The sequence below is a fragment of the Musa acuminata genome, chromosome BXJ1-8 (genome assembly GCF_036884655.1).
Source record: "Musa acuminata AAA Group cultivar baxijiao chromosome BXJ1-8, Cavendish_Baxijiao_AAA, whole genome shotgun sequence".
NCBI classification, from domain to species: Eukaryota; Viridiplantae; Streptophyta; class Magnoliopsida; order Zingiberales; family Musaceae; genus Musa; species Musa acuminata.
In genome coordinates this window covers 45,614,258-45,636,314 of record NC_088334.1, presented here as the reverse complement: position 1 = coordinate 45,636,314, position 22,057 = coordinate 45,614,258, and the positions used below count along the sequence as shown (strand labels likewise).

At 47.2% G+C, this 22,057-nt stretch overlaps 4 protein-coding genes across 4 annotated transcripts; all 4 read left to right on the top strand.

The window, feature by feature from the left end:
- Nucleotides 1-1,745: 1,745 nt before the first annotated feature.
- On the top strand, nt 1,746-3,190 carry LOC135680394 (granule-bound starch synthase 2, chloroplastic/amyloplastic-like). The gene is made up of 2 exons (XM_065194275.1): nt 1,746-1,832; nt 2,118-3,190. Exons 1-2 carry the CDS (start codon nt 1,746-1,748, stop codon nt 3,159-3,161), a joined length of 1,131 nt encoding a protein of 376 aa, XP_065050347.1. The 3' UTR covers nt 3,162-3,190.
- A 329-nt stretch (nt 3,191-3,519) lies between these two features.
- LOC135680393 (probable calcium-binding protein CML46) lies at nt 3,520-4,062 on the top strand. Its single transcript, XM_065194274.1, has one exon. It carries the CDS (start codon nt 3,520-3,522, stop codon nt 4,060-4,062), a length of 543 nt encoding a protein of 180 aa, XP_065050346.1.
- An 8,080-nt stretch (nt 4,063-12,142) lies between these two features.
- Nucleotides 12,143-18,102, top strand: LOC135588177 (soluble starch synthase 2-2, chloroplastic/amyloplastic-like). Its single transcript, XM_065080168.1, has 8 exons — nt 12,143-12,802; nt 13,158-13,638; nt 13,844-13,908; nt 14,142-14,199; nt 14,274-14,416; nt 14,559-14,603; nt 16,134-16,307; nt 17,077-18,102. The coding sequence occupies exons 1-8, from the start codon at nt 12,431-12,433 to the stop codon at nt 18,031-18,033; spliced, it is 2,295 nt and encodes a 764-aa protein (XP_064936240.1). The 5' UTR covers nt 12,143-12,430; the 3' UTR covers nt 18,034-18,102.
- Nucleotides 18,103-18,221: 119 nt separating this feature from the next.
- LOC135589174 (probable calcium-binding protein CML46) lies at nt 18,222-19,224 on the top strand. Its single transcript, XM_065081467.1, has one exon. The coding sequence runs from the start codon at nt 18,392-18,394 to the stop codon at nt 18,932-18,934; it is 543 nt and encodes a 180-aa protein (XP_064937539.1). The 5' UTR covers nt 18,222-18,391; the 3' UTR covers nt 18,935-19,224.
- Nucleotides 19,225-22,057: the final 2,833 nt, after the last annotated feature.

The following is a 22,057-nucleotide window of genomic DNA, read 5'->3' as shown; positions in this document are numbered from 1 at the left end:
ATAAACTTGGCCTATTAAATAATTTCACTTGCACAGAGATATCTTACATCTTTTAAAACATCGATCAAGAATCAGAAATTGTATGAAACTCCAAAATTTTTAAACAGTAAATTGTTTTGTTAAGGTTCGTTGATACCAAAGTCACAGTCAGTTCTCCATCGACAATTAATATGCAGAACCATAGAATTAGATGTATGGTATACTAAGTGTAACATACCGATCTGACTGGATACCTCTATGCTAGTACTGCCCGGTTACATATCGTATTCAATCCAATTTTTAATATATATATATATATATATATATATATATATATACACACTGAATGTTTTGATACTGTGCTGACCGATACTTACCCCTCTGAACGGGTCCTGCTACTGGTACTGTAATGAAATTTTAGACCTAAGATAACACTGTACGATGCTAATTTCAGTCATAAGACATCTGCATGAACTAGAAAACAAAGATACAGAACCAGAAAAAAGAAGTGGGAAAAAGGGTTGGGAATTGGCATTTGCAATTAAGTTAAGCACCTCAAGGACTATCAAGTACTAACTCAAAGCAGCACTGAAGCGGCCACCGACATGACTATATTTTTCACACTAGAAATCATGTTGGAAGTCCCTTCCAGCATTAATCTTAGACAAATGCTCACTACGAATTTCTAATACTAACATATTCTGTTATGTACATCATGGATAGTTGAATATGTTGTTTAGGACAAAGGAGATACCTCTACAGCTACCTTGCATAACAATACCATCTGTTTCAAGATTTTCTGCATTAATTAGCGAAAGACAATATAAATAACTTGTAGAAGGTCATTTCTGTATTTTCAGTGCACAAAAAAATGAAGTAACAAAAAGTGAATAAACTGGATTGACTAATTTACAGGTGTTAAAATTGTAAAAAACTTTTACCAGCCGGTCTCCCCCATAAATGTTGTTCTCTAGATGACGGAAAACTGGACTGTCGATAAATACAAAATCCACACGATCAATATAAGCATGAAAATAATTTACTTCCAGATCCTGCATCCCATAATATGACATCAACTGGATAAGTATGTATTTATAGCTAAATCTAAACACCATGACATGAAACAACAGATACAGACCTGCCCATCAGTTTTGTAATATTTGCGAACACCTATATCTTTGGATTCAGGATAATTGGCATACCTCGGGGAAACAACCTATAATTTACAAAAGAAAGATTGAACTGGCTATGCAACAGCAATATTAAGGAAGCAACTTTTGGACTAACATTATTCTAGTTTGGTAAACCTGCACATTGTAATTGCAGTTTTATGATTTGAATTGCTATTCCAATTTACCTTTCTGTGGAATAGCTAGAGTCACCACCAACATTAACGTGAGATTTGAGGTTCAAACAGAAATTAATCGACAAAAGGGAAAGGAGAAATACCATAACCCGGTGCCCTCTCCTAGCCAAAGCTTTTGGCAGAGTCCCAGCTACATCTCCAAGCCCTCCTGTTGAAGTTAAAAATGATAAATGTCAGTGAATCTTATTTAAATATCATAATAACACTTTATAAACCCAAACAACAGTCATTCACTTCATTACCAATTGTGGAGCATAGACTTGATACAACAAATTTTCAGTACTTGAGAGGTAAGAGTAAAAATACAGCAAAAGATCAATCGGAAAATACGAAAATACTAAAAATATCAATACCTGTCTTTGACCAAGGAGCACATTCCGCGGAAACTACTATTACATTCATGGCATTCGCTCCAGCCAGAGGAGGGGAATCCACATTTTCTACCTCAATATCTGCTTCTGTATCTACACCATCAGATTTTGCTTCCGTATGGTTCTGAGCATTCTCATCTTCAGTACCCCTTTCAGATTCTTGTATAATAAGTGATGATTCGACTGAATCATAAGTAGAATCAAGATCTGCATCTTTTGCTAGTCCATCAGCTTGTAGGATATCACCTTGCTCTTCTGCTTCCTCTAAAGAATTTTCAGTTTTACCGATACATTGAGTCTTAGACATCTTAGATTCATTTCGCTCAAAATGAAGATAAAATCATTCATCTTCTCTTCTCTTTTTCTACCGAGAAGAATGCTTGAATCTGATCCTGACATAGAAGTTTCATGGCATCATTCTAAACAACTTAGGAAACTACGAGTTCGGAATCCTTATCGTCTGCATTCTACCTGTTTGTCTTGTCCAGGGTCGTGGTCCAGTTGAGGACTTCTTCCATGTCGACTTGCCCGATCAACACATGGACCTCTTCAAGCTGTATGAGCCGATGGGAGGTGACCACTTCAACATCTTCGCGGCCGGCCTCAAGACTGCTGACCGCGTGATCACCGTCAGCCGTGGCTACGCATGGGAGCTCACAACATCCGAAGGTGGGTGGGGACTCCATGAGATCATAAACGAGAACAACTGGAAGTTCCAAGGCATCGTCAACGGGATCGACACAGTGGACTGGAACCCTGAGCTGGATCTTCACCTGCAATCCGATGGCTACAGAAACTATTCCATTGAGACTCTGCAAGCCGGGAAACCACAGTGCAAGGCGGCGCTGCAGAAGGAGCTCGGCCTCCCTGTCCGCGAGGACGTCCCCCTCATCGGATTCATCGGCCGGCTGGATCACCAGAAGGGCGTCGACCTCATTGCGGGTGCGATGCCTTGGATCGTCGGGCAGGACGCGCAGCTGGTGATGCTGGGCACCGGACGGGCCGACCTGGAGGAGATGCTGCGCAAGTTCGACAGGGAGCACCACAACAAGGAGAGGGCGTGGGTGGGGTTTTCGGTGAAGATGGCGCACAGGATCACCGCAGGGGCGGACGTCCTGCTCATGCCATCGCGGTTCGAGCCCTGCGGGCTGAACCAGCTGTACGCCATGAAGTACGGCACGGTCCCGGTGGTGCACGCCATCGGCGGGCTTCGCGACACGGTGATCCCGTTCGATCCCTTCAGGGAGAGCGGGTTCGGGTGGACGTTCGACCGGGCGGAGGCCAACAAGCTGATCAATGCGCTGGGGAACTGCCTCAACACCTACAGGAACCAGAAGGAGAATTGGAAGGGCCTGCAGACGCGAGGGATGGCGCAGGACCTGAGCTGGGACAACGCCGCCAAACATTACGAGGAAGTCCTCGTCTCAGCAAAGTATCAGTGGTGATCTTTGAGAACATGAACGAACAGTATCTATCTCAGCTATCTGATGATCCAATCCGGATCTCTCTTCACCGAACCTGCAAAGATTCGCCGAACATGGAACGTCTATAAGTATTGTGTGCGTCCGTTTGATTGATGGCATCAACATTTTGACACGTCTCTCTCTCTCTATCTCTTCCTCGCTGTCGAGGACAGCCCAGTTTTGTTGGATTCTGTGATTAGCCACCGCGTCGACAGCCTCTGCTGCGTACGTGCCAGAGGAAAACAGTCGCACCTGCACGCATAAATACACATCGATTCGCCATGCATGTTATTGGTTGGACCAAGAAGCAGCGTCTTCTTCCTCCTCAGCGCTGGAAACCATGGAGAAACCATTGCCAACTGCACCGTACCACTCCCTCGCACTCACAGAGCCCATCGTGCTCCACTTCAACAAGACCATCTCCATGGGGGTCGTCCTGAAGAATAAGATATCCATGGGGTTCCTCTTCCGGCACCCAGCGCCGTGCGCATCGGGGGTCGTCGATCGTGTCAGACCCGGCGACTCGGCCGACGGTAGCGAGGCGCCCGAGTTGACCAGAGAAGACGTGGAGACGGTGATGGAGATCATTACGGGCATGCCTTGCGGCGCGGACGGTGAGCAGCTCGAGGAGATGCGTGGCGTGTTTGAGGGGGAGGAGCCGAGCTTGGAGGAAGTGGCGGAGGCGTTCTCCGTCTTCGATGATGACGGTGACGGGGTCATAGAGCCCCTGGACCTGCATCGTGTTCTCTGCAAGCTGGGCTTCCCGGAGGGGGCGGCATTGGAGGCATGCCGACGGATGATCGCGGCGTACGACGAGAACGACGACGGGAGGATCGATTTCAAGGAGTTCATCAAAGTTGTGGAGGGCAGCTTCTTTGATTAATTATTCTTCCTTTTTCTTCTTGTCGTCATCAGCGTCACATCTATCAATGCGCAAGCAATTAAAACAAACCAAATTTCGAGCAGGATTGAGACTCGAAATCTAAAATCATCAAAAGATTGCGACTATTCGAAATCTTACAAGAAGAATCAAAGGCCAAATCGAGAAGCAACTACTCATCTGGATCGCAGATTTAAATCGATAATGTTATCGACAATTGACACATCCATAGACTTTGAACATGAAGGGAAAACATCTTTCTGAAGCTGGAAGTGCGGCTTCAATCATTTAGAACCCAAGAAATAACATGTTCTTCTAGGTAGATCCAGTCACCACATCAAACCACAAAAGCCTGTACAATTGAATTATAGAGCTAGCAGTAGGCTATCTTCTGCAGTTCCAAAGTTCCATAGCTTGAGTGAAGCCGAGAAAGAGCAGACCGGTGCAGAGTATCATAAATCTCATGGCAACTTCACTGATGGGAGAGTCTGGATACCTGCAAGGCATGTTTTGGCCAGTGTTTATTCAACCAGCACTGAGATGAAATTATTGCATACTATCAGTTGGATATTGTTCTAAAGAAATTGGTCACTTCCCTGAGCATGTCTCATCACACAACTAAAAATAACATTGCTTCATGATCTATTAGTATGCCACTAGAAAAAGTTATAAAGATTATGAAAAGGGGTCATTATCTAACAATGTCTGGAATTCCAGATATGTTTGAATTTTATATCCGTAAACAATAGCACTCAAAAGGCTTTATAACCAGAAGTAAAGAAGATATTGTAAAAGTTCAGGCGGAAGTGCCTTATGCTTGTATTTACTGCTTGATCTTTGGAATACATTACTAATGCAAAGCATATCATAAAATTCTATCATAAAAGGCAACTGTTTAAAGAAAAAAAAAACTCTGAACCCACTTGAAAGGAAAAATGTCTAGAAATTATGTCTCCACAAACCTTCGAAACTCAATTTTGTCAAACTATCTTGATGTGGAATACATAACATATGATTAATTGCCCAAGACGAAAATACTGCATGGTGAAAAAAAAGAATGGATGAAAAATAAAACATTTAAGAATGTTTAAAGCACACTGGTTCACGTCAAACTCGATAGCTTATTTCAGGATAAACTACTAAGATACCAAAACAAAACAACCATTTACTCTTAATTAGACACTTTTAAAATATAAATTCAAGTAGTAATATACTAGACGCAACAGACCTAGAGAATTGTCAGAAGATGCAGCTTATGAACTGTAGTACAAAGGTCGAGTGGTTGGTGAAGAAGCAGGCCTTGTATTCGACATAACACCATAAGGTGATGAGTTCTGTGAAGCTTGAAGTGACCCAGCAGTAGCACTGGAGGTGTTTGCTGAAACTGGGTAATGAGAAACAGGAGCAGTTGCAATGGTTTGACCTGGGTACAAGTTAGGCTCTGAAACAAAGCTTCCACCTGACGTGCTAGAATTCCATGTCAACATTTGACCCTGAGGATTTGTTGCTTGTCCTGTAGCTCCAAAATCACTGCCCACGTATGTGGATGTTGGCTGGGGATAAACTTGCCACCCAGAAGTGGTGGGTAAACCAGGAGCTTAGGACATCATTGGTACACCCGTGTCCTGAATAGTGTAGTCTCTGCTTCTCTCATTATGCACCTAAAAGAGAGCATACATACATATAATTGACTGTAAGTAACCATGCACATAAAGGATGAAAGTCTAAGCCAGTGTGCTAATAGAAAGACAACAGAAGGACCTCAAGTGCGCCCAATTTTATTTTCTTTTTCCTGATGGATAGATATAATTCTTTCGACAGCCAATTTTTGAAACTTAAAAAAGTTTTATTGCTCCGCTTAACCCAAAAAATAAAAGGCTCGATGCTTAACATAAACAACTTAAAATAATCAAATATTTTCTAAATTAAATAAAAGTCATAAAAAATATCGATCCGAAACAAACAGCTATGTTGAACGGCTATGGGACGTGGGACTCGAGACACCGAGTACGCTGTCACGACATAAACAGTTAGTAAATAAGCCTAATCCGAAGTCCAATGAGGTGGCTAACTAAATACGTAGTCCGCATAAAATGGTACGCTTACCGAACGTAGGTTCCGAAGGTGCAGTCAACCATGAGCCACCGTGGTTCAGGAACATCTGAAGTCTAACTACGCGGGTACCGGACTCGTCATTTCCCCAAAGAATGCAGGCTCAGTAGCAGAACAAAATGCACTGACTTTGGGAGATATTGGACGAGTACAAATATTTGTTTTGGTCAAGAAATAAAAAGAGATGAAAGTAAGGTTCTAATTTAAAGATAACTAGAAAATAATCACCGGAGGTCAACGAGCAAATTCGTTGGAGGAAAGTCTTTCACCGTCTTTTCGTGTCTTACATAGGATCATCTAATTTGGAAAATAAATATATATATAAATAAAAGATTAAGTGCAGGGATCCTAGGGAGAAATGATTTAGATTTTTAATAGATAAATCAAAAGAGATGGAAGAAAAATAATAATTTAAAGATAACATAAAATAATCACAGATAAAAGTCTCACCTTCTCAATATTATATTTGGACGATGAAATCTTATCATTAAAAATATTAAAATATATATAATAGAAAATATTATACTTGTACCAAATCAAATATATTATTTTTTTCTAAAAATAAAAATATTTTATCCAAAAAGAAATACTATTGGACTTTTGCCCAATTACACTCTCCTAATTTATTTTTAGTTGGGGTGCCCAATTTTAATCATTTTAACGAAAATTATCCTTCGTCCTTCATCAGTTAGCTATCTATCTTTAGCGGCATCACTCATCGCATTTGCTCCTTGCTCTCACCATTAGTTATACTATGCGTCCTCTCCTCCCTTCCCCTTTCTCCTCTTATTCCTCTATTCTTTCTCTCTATATAATGTCGCTTGCCCCGTTGCCTCACACGCTCCATTCTCATTTTGAGTGGTGTCACTCGTTACCTCCTTTTCGAGAGACAAATAAGGTAAAGAGCATAATAGCAATATCCTTCTTCATATGTGATTTGTTGGATTGGAGAAATATCACAGAGGAACCGGATCGATTGATGGTGGCATAGAAAACGTTAAAGTAGATGAGCTAAATGAGGGTGCATGTAACATTTTCATGATCAACTATGGTACCAATGCAAAGGGCACAAACAAAGGGGGCACATCATGTTAATGACAATTATTATAATCTTATTTTTATCACAAAAAAGAGATTTAGTGTGACATCACCATTCGTGCTACTACAATGGACGATTTGGGTGGGAGAGTAGCACAATAAGAGGGTTGATTATGCCGGTGACAATAATACACAATTGGTTCTTTGGATTGTTCTTCGGGATGGAAGCATAGGGCTATGGGAGACGAGAAAAAGGTAAGGAGGATAAGAGAAATAAGGTAATTAGCGATATTACTTATATGGGAGCAAAGCGTGGAGGAGATAGAGGTGACCAATGATGTGGTTCGGGATAGATTACTAACAGAGAATTAAAAGATATTTTCATTAATGTGGCAAAAAAGAAAAAGGAGCGTGTAAGATAAAAATCAATTAGAAAAAAATATTCGATTAAAACCCAGCAGTAAGGGTTTTTTAGGTAAAATAATTTTTAAAAATAATATTCTTAATTTGAAGAATAATTTTTTAAATAAAAATATTTAATAATACTTTCATAAAAGAAAATTTTAGATTCTTAAACTAATCAACTTTATTTAAAATAAAAAACCACAGATCTAATTCCAAGCATGTTGTCCCGGTGGAAACACTCGCTGCAGCAAGATATGGTAAAAAGTGAGGAAACCTGCCGAAGAAAGGCTGTCATGGAAAGTGTTCGGATATGGCGTGCGGATGATGGTGACACGAATACTAGACGTCTGCGCAAGGGAAGCCGTCCTATCTAAATAATAAAATATCTCCGGCGCTGTATTGCATTCCATCGTTATTTTAATGTGTCCCGAGATCGAGTCGTGAGAGGAAGAGAGGAAGGGCAAAGACGAACAAACCTGGAGATGGATTCCGCTCCCCAACGCCGTCTCCGAGCCATCGCTGGCCATCTCCTCGCCTCCAGCGACCGCGATCCGAACGCTCGTCTCATCGCCAATCCAACCACCGGCGAGTTCGCGCTCGGTACTCGTCTTTTTCGGCTTTTCTTGCGTTCCTTGTTTGGGAAACCCATTGAATCCAAAATATTGAAAATCAAACATACCACCAGATGTTAGAATATTGTTTATGTTATTAAGTCCAACTAATAACCATTTCACAAGGATACAAGGTTTCAAATGTGAAAACGAGATTGTAACATATGTGGTAATTCTCCCAACAAAATAGTTGTATGTAAGTTTTCTCCCATCATTATTGATGCGGTGGGGCATCTGTTTAAGCCGTGGCCTCGGGGCTGTCGCGGCTCGGTTCGGGGGTTCGAATGTCGGGGATCTCAGGTGGCATCCTTCGTGGTCTCCCGTGGCCTGTCTCGACGGTCCGGTCGGGACGTCGAGTCGGGGGAGTGCGTCGTCGCAGCGTCGGGAAGAGTCGACCCCGTCTGGCACCTGCACAAAGGTCGGGCCGAGGCGCTCGGCCCGACCCCTCCGACGGCCAAGTTAGCGATGTGGAGAGGGTTTCAGATGAAGAAGTGTTTGGAGTCTCCTCTGTAGGGGTTGTCCCCCCTGTAGGGGTTGTGTGTGAGTTTGTCTCTAGTCCTCCTTCCCTCTTAGCATACGAGGGTATTTATAGGGAAGCTTATTGTGCCTGATGTGCCCCCTTGCAGGAGCAGGTAGCGTCTGACACTGGCGCTGGCGTGGCGTGCGAGACCGAGCCTGGGCAGAATGTTTAATGTGCCTCGGTCGACATTCTGGTTCGTTTGACCAGGTACTGAGGCGTGATGCGTCATTTGGGACAGGTGACGTCAGCCCCAGTCTTGTCGCCATTATTTCCCTCATCATATTCCCCACCCCTGAAGGGAGCCACGCATCGGCTGTTGTTGTAAGAGGGGTCCAAGGTGTGGCTTCAGCTTTTAGTGCTCGTTCTCGTAGAGCAGCTGCTGGTTCGTTACCGGGGGCGGAGTCCGGATTTAGAAAATAAGGAAGGCTGGTCGTGCCGCGGTGAGCTCAAGCAGCAGGGGGTCGAGGAGCACGACGCAGGCGGGCAGGTTTGGCCGGCGAGTCGCAAGTCGGAGATCGAACTGGAGCGACTCGGGCCATGGTCTGAGCCGGCGAGTCGCAAGTCGGAGATCGAACTGGAGCGACTCGGGCTATGGTCTGAGCCGGCGAGTCACAAGTCGGAGATCGAACTGGGGCGACTCGGGCTATGGTCTGAGCCGGCGAGTCACAAGTCGGAGATCGAACTGGGGCGACTCGGGCTATGGTCTGAGCCGGTGAGTCGCAAGTCAGAGATCGACCTGGAGCGACTCGGGCTATGGTCTGGGCCGGCGAGTTGCAAGTCGGAGATCGAACTGGAGCGACTCGGGCTATGGTCTGAGCCGACGAGTCGCAAGTCGGAGATCGAATTGGGGCGACTCGGGCTATGGTCTGAGCCGGCGAGTCGCAAGTCGGAGATCGACATGGAGCGACTCGGGCTATGGTCTAGGCCGGCGAGTCGCAAGTCGGAGATCGACCTGGAGCGACTCGGGCTATGCGCCAAGGAGCACAACGCAGGCGGGCAGGCCGCGCGAGTGTCTTGGGTCCTGGGCAACGTGCGACCGATGAGCACATCTCAATCGGGAAGCCGAGCAGAGGTCGTGGTCTCAGACGACGTGCGGCCGAGGAGCATGACGCAAGCGGGCAGGCCGTGTTGGCGTGTCTCGGGTTATGGGCCGAGCCGGCGAGTCACAAGTCGGAGGTCGAACTGGAGCGACTCGGGCTATGAGCCAACCCGGCGAGTCGCAAGTCGGAGGTCGAACTGGAGCGACTCGGGCTATGAGCCGAGGAGCATGACACAGGCGGGTAGACCGCGTGGGCGTGTCTCGGTTGACACGCAGCCGAGGAGCACAACTCCGTCGGGCAAGCTGACCAGAGGTGGTCTCGGGCAACACGTTGCCGAGGAATATGACGCGGGCGGGCAGGCTGCGTAGGCGTGTCTCGAGTTATGGGCCGAGCCGGCGAGTCGCAAGTCGGAGATCGAACTGGAGCGACTCGGGCTATGAGCCAAGCTGGCGAGTCGCAAGTCGGAGGTCGAACTGGAGCGACTCGGGCTATGAGCCGAGGAGCACGACACAGGCGGGCAGGCCCGTGGGGTGAACTCGGCGGTGTGGCCGAGGGACACCGCTCAGGCAGGCAGACCGCGCTGAGGTGAACTCGGCAGCGTATGGCCGAGAAGCTTGGCGTAGGCGGGCTACAGCCGAGGGACGTGACCCAGATGGGCAAGCCGCCCTGAGATGGACTCGGCAGTGTATGGCCGAGGAGCTCGACGCAAGCAGGCTGGCCGCGCAGGCGTGGTCACGAGGGTCATGCAGCTGAGGTGTTCGGCGCAGGCAGACTGTGGCCGCGCGGAAGCCGCTCAGGAGGGCAGGCCGCGCTGAGGTGGGCTCGGCAGTGTGGCCGAGGGACGTGACCCAGGTGGGCAAGCCGCCCTGAGATGGACTCGGCAGTGCATGGCCGAGGAGCTCGGCGCAGGCAGGCATGAGCCAAGAGGCGGTCAGGTAAACATGGAGCCTTCGCTTGGAAGAGACTGAGGCAGGGCGGGCCCGAGCGAGCGGCTCTCGTTGCCGCGGTGGTCGGGTCGTAGGGGGGTTCACCGAGCGGGATAATGGTTCGCACTATACCCGTCAGCGCTCGGACTTGATGAGCGAGGTCCTGGAAGGCCTTGAGCGACACGTGCAAGGGGTCGCTGGGGGCGCACTCGGGTGGAAGCAGACCCGGGTCGTTGGACAGACACTAGTAGCATTCTGCGGTCACGACGGGGTGTTCGTCTCGAAGATCTCCATGCGGGGGACTTTCCCCCGGAGCTCCGATCAGGTGTGACCCCTCAACTGTGAGCTCGTCTAAGCCAGTTGGATGATCCCTCGACTTTCGGGGCCCTCCTTCTAGCACCAAAATGATGCGGCGGGGCATCTGTTTAAGCCATGGCCTTGGGGTCGTCGCGGCTCGGTTCGGGGGTCCGAATGTCAGGGATCTCGGGTGGCGCTAGACCTTCAAGGAGCCTTCAAGGGGCTAGCCGCACATTACTTATAGACAAAATCCCGCCAAAAACAACGACCCTTCCTCTACTCAGGCATGTCGCATCGGGATGACACAACGTCATTCCGCCATAAATGCAACTTGGCAGGGTAGCCAACAGGCGCGCTACACGTGGCAACCAACAGGCTTGAAGCACCGGTCTTCTCGAAAACTGGCGATTCACGAAAAGGTTCGTCCCCTGGACTTCCGAATAGACCAAAGGCTACTTGGCCACCCGCATCTCCCACAGCACAACGTAAAAGATCCAATCGAAGTAGCTCCTCGGTCGCAGCAGCCTACGTCGTGCTCCTTGGCCTCATGTCGCCCGAGACCACGCCTGCGCGGCCTGCTCGCCCGAGTCCAGCTCCTCGGCCGCAGCCGCCTGCGTCGTGCTCCTCGGCCTCATGTCGCTCGAGACCATGCCCGCACGGCCTGCTCGCCCGAAGACCACGCCTGCGCGGCCTGCTCGCTCGAGTCCAGCTCCTCGGTCGCAGCCGCCTGTGTCGCGCTCCTTGGCCTCAGGTTGCCCGAGACCACGCCTGCGTGGTCTGCTCGCTCGAGTCCAGCTCCTCGGCCACAGTCGCCTGCGTCGTGCTCCTCGGCCTCATACCGCCCGAGACCACACCTGTGCGGCCTGCTCGCCCGAGTCCAGCTCCTCGACTGCAGTCGCCTGCATCGTGCTTCTCGGTCCCATCCCTCTAGTGGACCACACCCGCGCAGCCGGCTCTCATGTGCCCAAAGGCTCCCCTCGCGCGGCCCCGGAGAGATCCTCGATGTCCGGACCCGAACCGAGCCGCGTCGGCCCCGAGGCCACGGCTCTCAAAATTGTTTCCCACAACATCAACGATATCTTTATATAATATTAATTATTAAAAAAATTAAATCTACTATCGTTAAGTTCTAGAATGACGATCGATATCAACGATTAAGAAGGGCTGATCGATGAAGAGAACTCCAAATAAAGGTCGTAATCACATCATTTCGTTCACAAGATGTCCTCTTGCTTCCGTCCGTCCCACGTGCCTGCCGAACGACATCTACCGCACACAACGTTCGCTCGGGCCCAACTGCACCCACGGGGGGCATGCACGCTTCCAACGTTCGCTCGGGCCCAACTGCACCCACGGGGGGCATGCACGCTTCCCTTGTAACTTCGCTTAAAATCCTCCCACTGCTACTCGCCGATTCCAAAGATGGCGTCTTTCAGCTCTCAGACCTTCCGTCTCGAGGCTTGCAGTGGCGGCGGCAACAGCCCTGTTCGCGTCCAGATTAAGCCGGACGATGGCCGCAGGGCGTCGGTTGTGGCGGCTGTTGTCAGGGAGAACGCTATTTTCCCCAGCGGAGGTGGGTGCCGGGTGAGGTTCGCGACGAGGGGCCGACGAAGTGAGATCTTGGTGGCGGTCGAGAAGGGGAGGGGCCTTCGGGCCACCGGAAAAGGCGGCGATTTTGAGCCGGAGAAGGGGAGGGCCGATGGTGATGATGCCGGTGTCAATGTCGGTGCAGCTCCGGCCACGATTGACAAGAACATGAAGGTTCTGGAGATGGAACACGACTCAATTAAGCAGGTGGCTCTCTGGTCTTTACTTTGTTTCTTCTCATTCTGTTCATCCTCCTCTCTTGGCTTTCAATCATGAGAGAGAGAGAGAGAGAGAGAGAGAGAGAGAGAGAGAGTGTACATGGAAATTATATAGAACAAAGATAGAGCAGAGAATATGAACATCAAGTTGTATGACTCTTAATGATCATAAGTAGTGCATAGATTTTGACTAGTTTATCTCATTTCGGAATCTAGTCTGTGTCCTAAATATCAGCTTCTTGACTTTCCTCATTTTGTGCATAAATTTTGACTAGTTTATCTCATTTTGGAATATAGTCTGTGTACTAAATATGCAGCTTCTTGACTTCCTCATTTTGGTTCAGGCTGTGGAAAAAAGGAACATAATCTCATCCTTGGGAAGTGAAGCTGCTGAAGCAGTTCAGAGTACTGATTCTTCTGCTAAAGGTGCTAAAACCATTAATTTGAACCTAAGTTCAACTAGTGTTTCTAACAGTTTGGTCCAGTCTTCTGAATCTAAGATGTCTAAGACTCAATGTATCGGTAAAACTGAAAATTCTTTAGAGGAAGCAGAAGAGCAAGGTGATATCCTACAAGCTGATGGACTAGCAAAAGATGCAGATCTTGATTCTACTTATGATTCAGTCGAATCATCACTTATTATACAAGAATCTGAAAGGGGTACTGAAGATGAGAATGCTCAGAACCATACGGAAGCAAAATCTGATGGTGTAGATACAGAAGCAGATATTGAGGTAGAAAATGTGGATTCCCCTCCTCTGGCTGGAGCGAATGCCATGAATGTAATAGTAGTTTCCGCGGAATGTGCTCCTTGGTCAAAGACAGGTATTGATATTTTTAGTATTTTCGTATTTTCCGATTGATCTTTTGCTGTATTTTTACTCTTACCTCTCAAGTACTGAAAATTTGTTGTATCAAGTCTATGCTTCACAATTGGTAATGAAGTGAATGACTGTTGTTTGGGTTTATAAAGTGTTATTATGATATTTAAATAAGATTCACTGACATTTATCATTTTTAACTTCAACAGGAGGGCTTGGAGATGTAGCTGGGACTCTGCCAAAAGCTTTGGCTAGGAGAGGGCACCGGGTTATGGTATTTCTCCTTTCCCTTTTGTCGATTAATTTCTGTTTGAACCTCAAATCTCACGTTAATGTTGGTGGTGACTCTAGCTATTCCACAGAAAGGTAAATTGGAATAGCAATTCAAATCATAAAACTGCAATTACAATGTGCAGGTTTACCAAACTAGAATAATGTTAGTCCAAAAGTTGCTTCCTTAATATTGCTGTTGCATAGCCAGTTCAATCTTTCTTTTGTAAATTATAGGTTGTTTCCCCGAGGTATGCCAATTATCCTGAATCCAAAGATATAGGTGTTCGCAAATATTACAAAGCTGATGGGCAGGTCTGTATCTGCTGTTTCATGTCATGGTGTTTAGATTTAGCTATAAATACATACTTATCCAGTTGATGTCATATTATGGGATGCAGGATCTGGAAGTAAATTATTTTCATGCTTATATTGATCGTGTGGATTTTGTATTTATCGACAGTCCAGTTTTCCATCATCTAGAGAACAACATTTATGGGGGAGACCGGCTGGTAAAAGTTTTTTGCAATTTTAACACCTGTAAATTAGTCAATCCAGTTTATTCACTTTTTGTTACTTCATTTTTTTGTGCACTGAAAATACAGAAATGACCCTCTACAAGTTATTTATATTGTCTTTCGCTAATTAATGCAGGAAATCTTGAAACGGATGGTATTGTTATGCAAGGTAGCTGTAGAGGTATCTCCTTTGTCCTAAACAACATATTCAACTATCCATGATGTACATAACAGAATATGTTAGTATTAGAAATTCGTAGTGAGCATTTGTCTAAGATTAATGCAGGAAGGGACTTCCAACATGATTTCTAGTGTGAAAAATATAGTCATGTCGGTGGCCGCTTCAGTGCTGCTTTGAGTTAGTACTTGATAGTCCTTGAGGTGCTTAACTTAATTGCAAATGCCAATTCCCAACCCTTTTTCCCACTTCTTTTTTCTGGTTCTGTATCTTTGTTTTCTAGTTCATGCAGATGTCTTATGACTGAAATTAGCATCGTACAGTGTTGTCTTAGGTCTAAAATTTCATTACAGAACCAGTAGCAGGACCCGTTCAGAGGGGTAAGTATCGGTCAGCATAGTATCAAAACATTCAGTGTATATATATATATATATATATATATATATATATATATATATATATATATATATATATATATATATATATATATATATATATATTAAAAATTGGATTGAATACGATATGTAACCGGGCAGTACTAGCATAGAGGTATCCAGTCAGATCGGTATGTTACACTCAGTATACCATACATCTAATTCTATGGTTCTGCATACTAATTGTCGATGGAGAACTGACTGTGACTTTGGTATCAACGAACCTTAACAAAACAATTTACTGTTTAAAAATTTTGGAGTTTCATACAATTTCTGATTCTTGATCGATGTTTTAAAAGATGTAAATCTCTGTGTGCAGGTGAAATTATTTAATAGGCCAAGTTTATATTAGAAAAAAGGCCTAGTTGTTAAACTCATTTCCATTTATTAGGCTTAGGAAATTAAGAAGAAGGCCACTGACATATATGGTTTTCTTTGATACCTTATGTTTTTTTTCTATTATGATAGAGTCAGTGGAACTTTGTGCAAGGATTTACCTTACGTTAAACACACAATGGTAGTTACTCTCCAATGTTGGTCCTCTGCCAATTAACAGATATTAAATCATAATACTTTTGTTTAATCATCTAAGTTGTTTAGAAAATTGATGGAGTAATCGAGTGGTTGATGTAAATAACTGAAGGCTACTCTAGCATACTTAGTTCTTACTGCCTCTATCCTCCCTGATTTCTCGGCCTTACCTTTGCATCCAATTTATCATTGTTTCTGTTATCTGCATATGTTGTTTCATATAATTCCCTGAATTTTAACCATTGGCTAGTTTCTCTTTTTCTTTTGCCTTATAATTCTTCTAAAATCAAAAGTTATTGTGAATTATAATCTATTAGGATTTATCAGTATTCTGGCTTTCATGATAAGCAAACCAGTTTTGTTGTGAAGCAGATAAATTTGCATACCACTCATGTTATATTTCTTCGCAAGTCTGTAGTCGGTGTATAACCAAACACTTAATTCTATTCGAACAATAAGATTTAGTTTTATGGTAAGTATCCTTTTTCTGTGGATATACCTTGTATTTTTCATTCACAACTTGTTAAACATATGTCATTGTTTCGAGTTTAGACTGATACAATTGCAGGTTCCGTGGCATGTTCCATGTGGCGGCTTATGCTATGGAGACGGAAATTTAATTTTCATTGCGAACGATTGGCACACATCACTTCTGCCTGTGTATCTGAAAGCATGCTACCGCGACAATGGCTTGATGAAGTATGCCAGGTCCATCTTGGTGATCCACAACATATCTCACCAGGTTAGCTCTCTCGCATTTTATGCTGCATCTATTAGGTTAAACTTCTGTTAAATTCTCTCTTCATTTAGAAGTTCAATTTGCTGAGTTCAGTAGCCTGTGAGATCCTCAGAACTGCTCAAAGACTGTTAAATTTGCCAAGACGATATCTGCAAGTTTGCAGTTCTCTCACTTACCTTATCAGTAAACCAAACACTTTCTGACTATTTCTCACGTCACTGAATCAATGATCCAATTATGCTTGCATGAATTCCTACAGCTGCATTGTATTTCTTGAAGTTTAGGTTGCATGATGCCCCTGGCCATATTGTTTTTGTGTGACCTGAAGATATTGATCATATGTTGTACTTAATTTTTCATGAGTCTATCATGGTTTTTCCCAAACCTTGTTATAATTGCATGACATTTGAAGCACTCTGTTTTATTAGAAACCTTCTTTACATCCTTCTCTTTTGCATCAAATGAATGTTTGTCTTCTTAAACTCTTTTTGAGCAATCAAAACATCTCCGCTTTTAATTTCTTTTCTCCCCCATTTTTGTTGAAGTTGCTTCATTTCAAACTTGCAAAGATTTCTGAGTTACCACCACCAAAGAAAAATCATTTCGCTCAAAATGAAGATAAAATCATTCATCTTCTCTTCTCTTTTTCTACCGAGAAGAATGCTTGAATCTGATCCTGATATAGAAGTTTCATGGCATCATTCTAAACAACTTAGGAAACTACGAGCTCGGAATCCTTATCGTCTGCATTCTACCTGTGTGTCTTGTCCAGGGGCGTGGTCCAGTTGAGGACTTCTTCCATGTCGACTTGCCCGATCAACACATGGACCTCTTCAAGCTGTATGAGCCGATGGGAGGTGACCACTTCAACATCTTCGCGGCCGGCCTCAAGACTGCTGACCGCGTGATCACCGTCAGCCGTGGCTACGCATGGGAGCTCACAACATCCGAAGGTGGGTGGGGACTCCATGAGATCATAAACGAGAACAACTGGAAGTTCCAAGGCATCGTCAACGGGATCGACACAGTGGACTGGAACCCTGAGCTGGATCTTCACCTGCAATCCGATGGCTACAGAAACTATTCCATTGAGACTCTGCAATCCGGGAAACCACAGTGCAAGGCGGCGCTGCAGAAGGAGCTCGGCCTCCCTGTCCGCGAGGACGTCCCCCTCATCGGATTCATCGGCCGGCTGGATCACCAGAAGGGCGTCGACCTCGTTGCGGGTGCGATGCCTTGGATCGTCGGGCAGGACGCGCAGCTGGTGATGCTGGGCACCGGACGGGCCGACCTGGAGGAGATGCTGCGCAAGTTCGACAGGGAGCACCACAACAAGGTGAGGGCGTGGGTGGGGTTCTCGGTGAAGATGGCGCACAGGATCACCGCAGGGGCGGACGTCCTGCTCATGCCATCGCGGTTCGAGCCCTGCGGGCTGAACCAGCTGTACGCCATGAAGTACGGCACGGTCCCGGTGGTGCACGCCGTTGGCGGGCTTCGTGACACGGTGATCCCGTTCGATCCCTTCAGGGAGAGCGGGTTCGGGTGGACGTTCGACCGGGCGGAGGCCAACAAGCTGATCAATGCGCTGGGGAACTGCCTCAACACCTACAGGAACCAGAAGGAGAATTGGAAGGGCCTGCAGACGCGAGGGATGGCACAGGACCTGAGCTGGGACAACGCCGCCAAACATTACGAGGAAGTCCTCGTCTCAGCAAAGTATCAGTGGTGATCTTTGAGAACATGAACGAACAGTATCTATCTCAGCTATCTGATGATCCAATCCGGATCTCTCTTCCCCGAACCTGCAAAGATTCGCCGAACATGGAACGTCTATAAGTATTGTGTGCGTCCGTTTGATTGATGACATCAACATTTTGACACGTCTCTCTCTCTATATCTCTTCCTCGCTGTCGAGGACAGCCCAGTTTTGTTGGATTCTGTGATTAGCCACCGCGTCGACAGCCTCTGCTGCGTACGTGCCAGAGGAAAACAGTCGCACCTGCACGCATAAATACACATCGATTCGCCATACATGTTATTGGTTGGACCAAGAAGCAGCGTCTTCTTCCTCCTCAGCGCTGGAAACCATGGAGAAACCATTGCCAACTGCACCCTACCACTCCCTCGCACTCACAGAGCCCGTCGTGCACCTCTTCAACAAGACCATCTCCATGGGGGTCGTCCTGAAGAATAAGATATCCATGGGGTTCCTCTTCCGGCACCCAGCGCCGTGCGCATCGGGGGTCGTCGATCGTGTCAGACCCGGCGACTCGGCCGACGCTAGCGAGGCGCCCGAGTTGACCAGAGAAGACGTGGAGACGGTGATGGAGATCATTACGGGCATGCCTTGCGGCGCGGACGGTGAGCAGCTCGAGGAGATGCGTGGCGTGTTTGAGGGGGAGGAGCCGAGCTTGGAGGAAGTGGCGGAGGCGTTCTCCGTCTTCGATGATGACGGTGACGGGGTCATAGAGCCCCTGGACCTGCATCGTGTTCTCTGCAAGCTGGGCTTCCCGGAGGGGGCGGCATTGGAGGCATGCCGACGGATGATCGCGGCGTACGACGAGAACGACGACGGGAGGATCGATTTCAAGGAGTTCATCAAAGTTGTGGAGGGCAGCTTCTTTGATTAATTATTCTTCCTTTTCTTCTTGTCGTCATCATCGTCACATCTATCATTGCGCAAGCAATTAAAACAAACCTAATTTCGAGCATGATTGAGACTCGAACTCTAAAATCATCAAAAGTGTTATGGTAAATAACTTTTTTAGCCGTGGCCTCGGGTTCGACACAGCTCGTTCTGGGGTCCGAATGGCGGGGATCTTGCGCGGCGTGCCTCGGGTCCTTTCGGTGGTCGATCGTGGTGATCTGGATGTCCCGTCAGGGGGAGAGCTCTGTCGTAGCGTCGGGGAAGAGGCAACCTCGCCTCGCACCTGCACACTGGTCAGGTCGGAGGCTCGGCCCGACCCCTCCGACGATCAAGTTAGCGACGTGGAGAGGGTGGTGGAAGAGGGAGTGCTTCTGTGTGAGTTGTCTTCCCCCCTTATTCGTTTAGAACTCTGGGGTATTTTATAGATGAGTTTGACGTTACCTGATGTGGCTGCCTGTAGGAGGCAGGCTGGTAGCGTCTAACATGGGGTTGGCGTGGCGTGAAGAACCAGGCCTGGGTTAGGTGTTAATGCCGACTTCCTCGGGCAGTGCGTTGACCAGGCATGGCTGACGTCATGGCGTGTCACATCGCCATTTTTGCCCTTATCATATTCCCCCCCCCCCCCCCCCCCCCTCCGAAAAGAGCTATGCGTCGGTTATCGTATAAGAGGAGTCCGATGCATGGCTTCTGTCTTCAGATGGGCTGGCCGTGCGGACGAGGTCTCGGGGAACATTGAGCCGAAGGGCTGAGGAGCACGACGCAGGCAGGCTTTGCTAGTCATAAGTGCCCAGCAAGCCAATCACGTGAGTGATGGCACGTGTGACTTGATACAGAATCTTTTTGCTTATTATATTTTGGCGTATATCACTTTATAACTATTGCATAAATGCATATGTATTGTAATGTCCTTGGATTTGTGCAATGGGAATCGGATCGTGATGAGATCACGATAATGAGATCGATTCACCTTTAAACACATATCCTAAATAATCCCGGTCATAGGTTACTCGAGAGGGACATCGTGATAACCGGATAGACTGGTGTGCTGTATACCCGTCCATATGATGGATGCAGCTGGTCTCATAGCTGCTCGTGTAGGGACACTAGGGATACAGTACAGGTGCTCATTGGAGAATGAGTTCACTGATTGATCCGCTTACGGAATGCTGGATGGTTGATGATGCCTTATTGTCAGACAACGATTCCGTAGTCCTAGTGGTGTATCTGGTTCTTAGACTTGAGACACCAAGGATGTCCTGTATGAGTGCTCCACTCTTTGATACCAGACTTATAGGTTTGGCTGTTCCCAGATCTAGTACAGCTGGTCATTGGGAGTGGTAGTCGACCTTACGAGGGCTATTGAGTGTCGATAGAGGATCATCCACTCTCAGTATCATGAGAAGAATATCCCATGTGTTCTTGCTCAGACAAATCCCTGGCCAGGGTCATTCGGGTTGAGAGAGAAAGAGTTCTCCGGGAGAATCCGATTAGAGCGAGACTCGAGTAGAAACCGTATGGGTCTGACAGCACCATGCTCGATATACGGTCTCTGGGATATTAGATGGATGAGGGACTATAGGTACATGGTAACTGAGGACAGACAGGTCCAATGGATTGGATTCCCCTGTATCGTCTGGGGACTACGGCGTAGTGGCCTAGTACTTCCGTAGTCGATGAGTCGAGTGAATTATTACAGAGATAATAATTCACTTAGTTAGAAGGAGTTCTGACAGGTATGACTCACGGCCAGCTCGATATTGGGCCTAGAGGGTCACACACATATGGTAGGCATTGCGATGAGTAGAGGTTCGGATATGAGATATCCGACGGAGCCCTTGTCTTATTGGATGCAGATCCAATACCCACTAGGGAAAGGACCCATTAGGGTTTTGACACGGGATCTCTATAAATAGGAGGGATTCACAGCCTCATAGGCTAGAGTCTTTGCTTGCCCTTCCTATTCTCCTCTCCCTCTCCACCTCAGAGTAGGCCTGGAGTTTTGAGGAGCGTCGTCGCAACCCTGCTGTGTGGATCACCGCTAGAGAGGAGGACGCTTGACCTCCTTCACCCTCTCCTGAGGATCTGCAAGGAAACAGGGATATACGATCTCCCTAGGTAACACAATCTCTATACGCAGTTTTGTGTTTTTGCGGATTTTGCGCACCAATCTTCGCACGACGATGAACATCTTTTGGGAATCGGGGAATTTTGTTTTCTTGTTCTTCCGCTGCGCATATGATGTCGCCCCCCCTTATGATTTCCCAACAGTGGTATCAGAGCCAGGTTGTTCGTGCGAATGATTGGTTTTTTGAACTGCGTGTGTTGTGTTTAGGAAGAATGTTGACGCAAAAGCAAGGAAGGGCAGCAATAGTTGCTGCCCTCGATCTGCATGCCTGCAGCCAGCCGCAGCCGCAGCCAGGCAGCACAGCGCCGGCGCATGCGCAAGCGCTGTGCCTGCAGCAGCCGGCCGGCGGTCTGCTTGCAGCAGGCTTGCGGCCGGCGGGGCTGGGAGCCCGCTCGGTAGAAGCGCCTGCGGCCACTGAGCCCGCGGGCAGAGGCGCCGCGGGGCAGCAGCGCGGGCTGAGGCACCGCAGGGCAGCGGCGCCTGTGGCCGCTGCTCCCACGGGCAAAAACCCCGAAGGGGCGGCCGCCAGCGAGACAGCACCACCTGCGGGCGCTGACTCGCGGGCAGAACCGCCCGCGAAGGCGGCGGCGCCCGCGGGGGCGCCCACCTGCAGCGGCAGCGACCCCAGCGGGCGTGCCACCTGCAGGCGAGGGCAGTGCCCTCGCCCTCGCCGCACAGGCCGCCGCCAGCAGGGTGGCGGCGGCGGCGGCGCAGCAGCGAAAAGGGGAAAGGGTATTAGGGTTTTCTGCGCAAAAGACAGTTTTGCCCCTCGGAATTTGAGAAATTCCAGTTTCTGTCTTTTGTCCAAATTACGAAAATACCCTTAGGAATTGAGAAATTTCCTATATATCCCTGATTTCAGAAAATATTAATTAATTAAAAGGTTTAGTTGATTATTATTTTTATTATTATCTAGTAGTCCTACATGATGACGATTATTTATACATGTGATGTATGATGAGTGGACGGATGATCATGGAC

What these genes read in the sequence shown, in the direction of transcription:
- LOC135680394 (XM_065194275.1), top strand. Translation starts at nt 1,746, where the DNA reads ATGGCATTCGCTCCAGCCAGAGGAGGGGAATCCACATTTTCTACCTCA. An exon ending in CACCATCAGATTTTGCTTCC is followed by an intron (nt 1,833 to 2,117) that starts GTATGGTTCTGA and finishes ATCCTGACATAG; the next exon opens with AAGTTTCATGGCATCATTCT.
- LOC135680393 (XM_065194274.1), top strand. Translation starts at nt 3,520, where the DNA reads ATGGAGAAACCATTGCCAACTGCACCGTACCACTCCCTCGCACTCACA.
- LOC135588177 (XM_065080168.1), top strand. Translation starts at nt 12,431, where the DNA reads ATGGCGTCTTTCAGCTCTCAGACCTTCCGTCTCGAGGCTTGCAGTGGC. An exon ending in AACACGACTCAATTAAGCAG is followed by an intron (nt 12,803 to 13,157) that starts GTGGCTCTCTGG and finishes ATTTTGGTTCAG; the next exon opens with GCTGTGGAAAAAAGGAACAT. An exon ending in GGAGAGGGCACCGGGTTATG is followed by an intron (nt 13,909 to 14,141) that starts GTATTTCTCCTT and finishes TGTAAATTATAG; the next exon opens with GTTGTTTCCCCGAGGTATGC.
- LOC135589174 (XM_065081467.1), top strand. Translation starts at nt 18,392, where the DNA reads ATGGAGAAACCATTGCCAACTGCACCCTACCACTCCCTCGCACTCACA.